The sequence below is a fragment of the Branchiostoma floridae genome, unplaced genomic scaffold (assembly GCF_000003815.2).
Source record: "Branchiostoma floridae strain S238N-H82 unplaced genomic scaffold, Bfl_VNyyK Sc7u5tJ_1550, whole genome shotgun sequence".
Taxonomy (NCBI): Eukaryota; Metazoa; Chordata; class Leptocardii; order Amphioxiformes; family Branchiostomatidae; genus Branchiostoma; species Branchiostoma floridae.
This window is the reverse complement of record NW_023365750.1, coordinates 127,844-135,365: the sequence shown is the minus strand read 5'-3', so window position 1 is coordinate 135,365 and position 7,522 is coordinate 127,844. Positions and strand designations below refer to the sequence as shown.

The following is a 7,522-nucleotide window of genomic DNA, read 5'->3' as shown; positions in this document are numbered from 1 at the left end:
ACGCTCAAGTTTTAGAGCGTTTTATCATTATGCTCGGTCTACGTTACGGAGCATTGTACATATGTTACGCTCAAGTTTTAGAGCGTTTTATCATTATGCTCAGTCTACGTACGAGCATTGTACATATGTTACGCTCAACTTTTAAAGCATATTTATCGTTTTGCTCTGTCTACATTCTTTCATTTGAGCAAATCTTGCCTTGTGCCGTTACCTGTCTATCTAGAGCGTTAGTCCTGTTACGCTCAGCTCTTACTCCCTATTTTAGATCGTGATCCTCAATCTACCACTTTTCCCTTGTGCATGGTTTGCTATTGCTACCTACAGTAACCTACCCACTCGTTACTATGTTATATCTACTATGCGACTACTATGTTTTATTTACTTTTGTCAGTTTCGATTTCGATTTGTCTTCTAGTATACCCTGTGCCCGAGTGGGGTTTCCTCTGATCTTACACAGCTTGAGTGACTTTGTCACACCTGTGTCCCAGAATGGTCACTTCCTCCCTAATTACCTTCTTTTATGAGCTTTTAGACATGCCGCCCAAGCGCAAGACGACAGAGACGACGCCCAAAGCGCCTAAACAGCCTCGCAAAAACAACCCAAGAAACACACGGAAGCAGCCGCCACGACGTACGACCACAACCGTCGTCCCAGCGGTCACCACAACCCCGGCACCGGTAGTCACCACTTCACCCGTCGTCACCACAACACCAACCCCGCCCGTTGTCGTCACTTCCACTACCTCGACTTCAACTCTGCCCACGCCCGCGCTAATCGACGCGGCGAAAACAACAACTCCTCCAGCTGTCACCTCCACGACACCGATTTCTTCTGTCGTCACCGCTGCTCTCAGCGTACCCCCTGCCATCACATCAACAACGCAGACTGTTCCTGCTGTTGTCTCTGCACTGGCCCTACCTCCAGCCAACTTGGATCCGCGACAGAACGCCCTTGCTGCCGCCATTCTGGGTAATCCTAGTCATTCTAGCCTGTTAAACCCTACTGCTACTACTTCCTTTCTGCCGGCTGGCCAAGGACTAGCTGCATCCACTACCAACCCTTCCATCCACCTCCCACTCGACTCTGGGGTCTCTGCCCCCCTCAAAGAAAAAATCTGGGCCGACAAGTACATTGAAATCCGCCAGCTGTTGCCCAACCAAAATCTTACCCCACAATACACTGTCTCACTTTCGGATGTGGATGCAGCTCCTATCCTAACCTTGGCCAGCCGACAGGCTCAGAACAAGACTCCTTTGACGCTCGACCAGTGGACAGAAGCCTTCCTGGTCCTTCACTATGTTTACATCCAACGACACCCCACTGCTACTTCCGCACTAGTCAGTTACCAGCACCTCATTAGAACCATGGCCTCCAGGGGAGCTAACTGGCTTCGCTATGACGAGGCCTTCCGTACATACAGACAGTCATCCCCACACACGCCTTGGAACTCCCCACACCTCCAGCTTTACATTGACGCCTTAACCACACCCTTTCAGGTTGCCCGCCCCCAGCCTGCGTCGCAGGCTGCCCGCACACCGCCCTCTCGACAATCCACATCCACATCTACCCGTCCTCGAGACATCCCCAGAGGCTATTGTTTTCCATTCCATCGCCAAAATGGAAAATGCCTGCGAGCGGATTGTCCCTTCACTCACACCTGCCCCTACTGCCGTATGGCCCACAAAGCCTACCTCTGCCCCAAACGACCCGTCTCCAACCAAAACTAGGATAGTTGCGGCCAAATCCTGTAATGTAGTGAACTCGACTTCACATCTGCCCACCCCTGTTCGTGCCAACGTCCTAAATCGTTATCTTTTCGGCTACCCAGACAAAGATAAACAGTACCTTTGCTATGGCTTCTCTGAGGGATTCCCGCTTGAATATTTCGGCCCGCGGGTACCCCATCCATCACTTCCTATCAAAGTCAAAGATTCACACCACCCCGCTATCTCAGAAAAACTCCAACAGGAAATACAGGCTATGCGTGTTGCTGGCCCGTTCCCACTGCCTCCTTTTCCTAACTTGTTTCTCTCTCCATTGTACGCGGTCCCCAAAAAGAATCCGGGAAAGTTTCGTCTCATCCATGATCTTTCTTCGCCCAAAGGTATTTCCATAAATGACGGTATCCCACCTGAACTGTCCACTGTCTCCTACTCCTCAATTGACACGGCTATAAAACAAATCAAAACATTGGGCCGTGGGTGCTACCTAGCCAAAACTGACATTCAGGCTGCCTTCCGCCTCATCCCGGTACACCCTAATGATTACCACTTGCTAGGCTTTCGCTTTAACAATGAATTCTACTATGATCGTTGTCTTCCCATGGGGCTTTCCACCTCTTGCGCCATTTTTGAATCTTTCAGTACGGCCCTCGAATGGATAGCCCGCACCAAACTCCAAATTCCCTTCCCGACTCATATTCTTGACGATTTTCTTTTTGCCAATTTGTCATACATATTGTGCCACCGCGACCTGACCGCATTCTCCGACATGTGCATCGACGTCGGTATCCCTTTGGCTGACGACAAAACATTTGCCCCTAACACAGTAATGTCCTTCCTAGGGATTGAGCTTGATACGATAGTTATGGAAGCTAGATTACCTGCTGACAAACTACAAAAAACCATAGACCTGCTATCCTCTTTTCTGTCTAAGTCATTGGCTACTTTGAAAGAAATCCAATCTCTTGTTGGCCTTTTAAATCATGTTTGCCAGGTGGTATTACCCGGCCGGGCGTTCCTTCGACGCCTCATCGACTTAACTAAATTTCATTCTTGCCCCTCGACACGGATCCCTATTTCCTCACATGTCAAACAAGATCTCCGCATGTGGCACACTTTTCTATTATCCTTCAATGGTAAATCATTCTTCTTAGATGACAGCTTTACGTCCGACTCCACCATCCACCTCTACACAGACGCGGCTGCGTCGCTAGGATATGGGGCCGTGTTCCGCACCTCTTGGCTCTTCGGTGCCTGGCCCCGGGAGCTACATGGGGAAAACATCACAATTCTGGAGTTCTATCCAATTGTTCTCTCTCTACACGTCTGGGGGCGAATGTGGGAAAACAAGCGCATACTCCTCCATACCGACAACGAAGCGCTGGTTCACATTATTAACCGCCAGACTTCCAAAAACCAGGCAATAATGCCACTACTCCGTCGTTTTGTCCTTATATGCCTCGGCTCCAGCACAATATCTTCTGCCGTGCTGTGCACATTCCCGGTAAAGACAACAACATGGCTGACTGTCTATCTCGTTTGCAGATTCCCCGCTTCCGACGGACCTTCCCGCAAATGGACAACCGCCCCATACCAGTTCCTCCCCACCTACAACCGCCAGCCTTGATCAAACCGTAAATAACCTTCTCCTATCGTCTTTAGCACCATCCACTCTCCGTGCGTACCGCTTAGCCTGGCAACAGCTACGAACGTTTGCTCTACAGCTAAACGGACAAGACACCTACCCTCCCGTCCCTACCAAATTATTATCCCATTTCATTGCATCACTTCACCAAAATGGGTCTGCCCCAGCGACCATAACTTCAAAACTCTCTGCTATAGGATTTCTACACAAACTTCTTGATCTTCCGGACCCTACACAATCCTTCCTTATCCAAAAGCTGTTGATAGCCATACGTAAACATCGCACTCCAGACGGTCGAATCCCCATCTCACCAACTATCTTAAAGTCGCTGATTGATTCTTTGCCAATCCTGATCGCCTCCCATTATGACCAATTGCTTTTCAAAGCCATGTTCCTATTCGCCTTCTACGCAATGACTCGTATCTCTGAGATCACAACGACCCCTAATTCACAGCACACATTGCACCTTGCGAATTTACACATACCCTCTCCCGCTGAAACCCATGCCCCCATCACGGTCACCTTCTCCACCTTCAAACACAGCACCCCCGGGCAACCTGCATCTATCGCTATCCAACCTCAGCCAGGGAACTTATATTGTCCTGTATCATCCATACTGGAATACCTATCGCTACGGGGGAACCGTGCAGGTTGCCTGTTTCTCCGTAGCGATGGCAACCCCGTTTCTCAATCCTACTTCACCAAAACACTTAAACGGTGTGTAACGCACGTAGGCCTAGACACGCACAACATTACCCCTCACTCATTCCGTATCGGTGCTGCAACACACGCAGCACAACAAGGAGTCCCTGACCACCTGCTGCGCTCCCTAGGCAGGTGGTCCTCTTCAGCTTACGTCACTTACGTACGTCCCTAAACCCTTACGTTTTTATGTACCCGTGCTGTTTGCACCTCTAACATTGTATTCTTGAATTTAATACTGTGAGTAGTATATTCTGTTTATCTACTTGTTACAAAGTTAGCATGTTGAAATTCTGTGCTGTGTGCACCTTTCAAATTGTATTCATGATTTCAATACTGTGTGTACTATACCATGCTTATCTACTTTTACACAGTTAACATACTGTGTGTACTATATTATGCTTATCCACTTGTTACACAGTTAACATGTTGAAATTCTGTGCTGTGTGCACCTTTCAAATTGTATTCATGATTTCAATACTGTGTGTACTATATTATGCTTATCTACTTGTTACACAGTTAACATGTTGAAATTCTGTGCTGTGTGCACCTTTCAAATTGTATTCATGATTTCAATACTGTGTGTACTATATTATGCTTATCTACTTGTTACACAGTTAACATGTTGAAATTCTGTGCTGTGTGCACCTTTCAAATTGTATTCATGATTTCAATACTGTGTGTACTATATTATGCTTATCTACTTGTTACACAGTTAACATGTTGAAATTCTGTGCTGTGAGCACCTTTCAAATTGTATTCATCATTTCAATACTGTGTGAAGTATATTATGCTTAGAACTTACCTATCAACTATATACTGTAAGTTCATTTATGTTCGCGAGCACTTAATTTCGCGAGTTTGAGCAAATCGGGAGTTCGCGAGATCTTTGAGTTCGCGAGCGGGTGTTTCAATTATTTTTCAAAAGTTAACGTTACGTTCCGGTACCATGACGGTAGCGAGTGCCCCCCTCCCACCCACACCGCGACACCAGTCATGCCGTCAAAGGTGCCATTTACGCCTTAGAGTTCATAGTTACCCTTCAAACAATGTCTGAAGTTGGTGTACTCAGGCAAATAAAAAATGTGTTTCTACCAAGCCACTATCTCATTGTTGGCTCGTTTCGGCCTGTTTGGGCCGTGATTTGACGATAGCGCACGGACGCAACAGGGCCAATGACCTCTGATATGTCGCAATCACATTTGCCGCACAGGCTGACGGGATACCCACGCCAAACACAAGCGACGCGCGGGCGCCATTTTGAAATATTTTAGGCGTGAAAGACGACGCTAAGTTTTAAACTTTCAGCGTAATTTGTGGACACAAATTGTACACAAGAAGGTGAAGAGTTTATCCCTCCTATATTTACAGCAGCTCTAACTCAGAATTATGAAACGAATGTCTTTTTTTCGACATGTAAGCGGAGTTTTGTTGCCACGTTTCTAGTCGTGAAAATTTCCCCGCTATTATAATTTGTTGTAAATCTTAGTTGCTGTAATTCCATAGCCATTACTTGTATTTGTAAAAACCAGTACTACTCAGTTTTATTTTTTGTTTTGTTTGTAACTTGTAGAAATCTAGTTAAACTAGGATAATGTACTAAGTAAATTGTTATCGCAGCCATGTCACGGCGTGTACGTTAAAGTTTTGTTAGTAAACAAAGCCGACATGTTTCTTTAATTTTCCTCCGGTCACCAGTGGCACATTCCTATACAATAATGACTCCATGTATCGTATATGTGTTGAATCAACTTTTATTTCGGTTTGAAAAGAATAAATAGTCTGTTATCAATTGAGTCTTGTCATTGGTATAAGTTGCTATCATAGTAAACACGTAGTTGCAGAGACTGGATCTTTTGGACGGAGGATGTGGGGAGGGGGACGATATCGAACATGCATGTTCGCGAGTAGATGACTTCGCGAAGCAGAGGTCTCAGCGAAATACGCGAACTTAAAAATCTCGCGAACTTAAATGAACTTACAGTACCTTGATGTATTAATGTTGATTTTCTTTCTTTACTTCTTGTGAATTGCTTTGTAACTCACAACTATCTTTTATCTTATTTTGTAATGGTGGTCTTGATCCTTATGTCATCATTTTCGAACCACTTCAGTCACAGTTCCCGTTTGTAAACGGATTATAAGGTCTATTTTTGTACGATTGGAAATTGTTTTCCCAATGGAAATCTTTCATGTTGTCACAATTCCTGTTCAACTCTCCTCATTAAATATTCTGTACCGCCAAACACATTCCTCTCTGTTTATCTTATTCTATGCTACGTTATAGAGTAGGAGCTAGGAATTTGAGGAGAGTAAAATACGTTTTTCCCCGAGGAAAAATGAGTAAACTCACCTGACAATGGGATAGATGAGCAGGTTTAGAAACATGAAAACACAGTCGTGGGTGCCGTGAGCAGACGGGTGTAGCAGCTCGGACCTGCAGATGATGGTTTTGAAAAGATCAGAACCAAATCAGAAGACTTTCATGTGCTTATTTGTTGCGCGCCTTGTTGTACGTTGTAAATTCGCTCTACAACTTACACACAAATACACACAAATTAATAGTCAGCGCAAAATAAAACAAATTACAGACCGTCTAAAACAAATAAACATGCTAGAAAAGTGCACACCATGCAAAAGAAATTGTGAAATACCATTAATTTTCCTTCAGTTATGATTTAATTTAGTAACTGTAGCTGTGTAATGATAATCTGTTAGCGCTGACATTTTGAAACAGTGGCGTTTTTTTCACAAAGGTTACCAGAAAGGTATTTATGCATTCCTGGGCTATGGGATTCCTGGAATTATTGCAGACTACAAACAATACTTTACTATCAGGCTCGCTCACTAAAAGCGGCGCCAAAAAAACGCACGTGGAACACTTACTTCTTACACATAGCCGTGATCCATATGGCCAGGAGCCAGATGCTGGCCAGGAACACCGTGCCACTATTCAGTTGCACAGCTACTGATGTATTGTTGTTTCGCACCTGGTGTATCAAACGGTATCAAAACAGCCGATCAGATACAATGGTAGCCGTTTAATTGCACAACGGATTACCGCACACTTGGGATCCTCAAATGTCAAGCCGATGTGGTCCAGCTGGATAACTTCGCATTGCTGCACCACCCGGATAATTGCACGAAGTACGCAAACAAATGGGCTGCACAATCAAACGGCTCGCAAAAGTTTGAAACAGTTTTTTTATAGGTTACATTGTAATTAATCAATTACATATACATTTCTATATCAGTGTTTTACCAACGTATCTTTGTACACAGGATATTGCGAATACTCACCAAGTGTCCAAACTCTCCCGTTAACTTGAAAACGATTGGGAGAAATCCAGCAAACATGAGTGCCTGTTATAGGTAAAGGAAATCGTTAAGTTTCGGGCTATAAAATACAAATGTGCTACAAAAGTCAGATGATGTACATCTCTATCATTCCTA

At 44.9% G+C, this 7,522-nt stretch overlaps 2 protein-coding genes across 3 annotated transcripts in view; one reads left to right on the top strand and one right to left on the bottom strand.

The window, feature by feature from the left end:
- The window catches only part of LOC118408051 (mucin-2-like), a 6,436-nt gene extending 1,994 nt beyond the window's left edge, over positions 1-4,442 (top strand). The window contains exons 2-3 of one of the 2 annotated variants that reach the window (XM_035808670.1): positions 533-970; positions 3,268-4,440. In XM_035808670.1, coding sequence (XP_035664563.1) covers positions 535-970; positions 3,268-4,244 — 1,413 coding nt within the window. In that variant the 5' untranslated portion in view covers positions 533-534 and the 3' untranslated portion in view covers positions 4,245-4,440. Of the gene's footprint in view, positions 1-474; positions 971-3,267 lie in introns of those variants that run through there. The other variant, XM_035808669.1, reaches the window with a different exon arrangement.
- Positions 1-7,522, bottom strand: part of LOC118408053 (endosomal/lysosomal potassium channel TMEM175-like) — a 9,417-nt gene extending 1,895 nt beyond the window's left edge. Inside the window, exons 1-3 of the mRNA XM_035808673.1 lie at positions 7,370-7,522; positions 6,956-7,059; positions 6,423-6,506 (exon numbers count right to left, since the gene is read on the bottom strand). Coding sequence (XP_035664566.1) covers positions 6,423-6,506; positions 6,956-7,059; positions 7,370-7,426 — 245 coding nt within the window. The 5' untranslated portion in view covers positions 7,427-7,522. The remainder of the gene's footprint in view (positions 1-6,422; positions 6,507-6,955; positions 7,060-7,369) is intronic.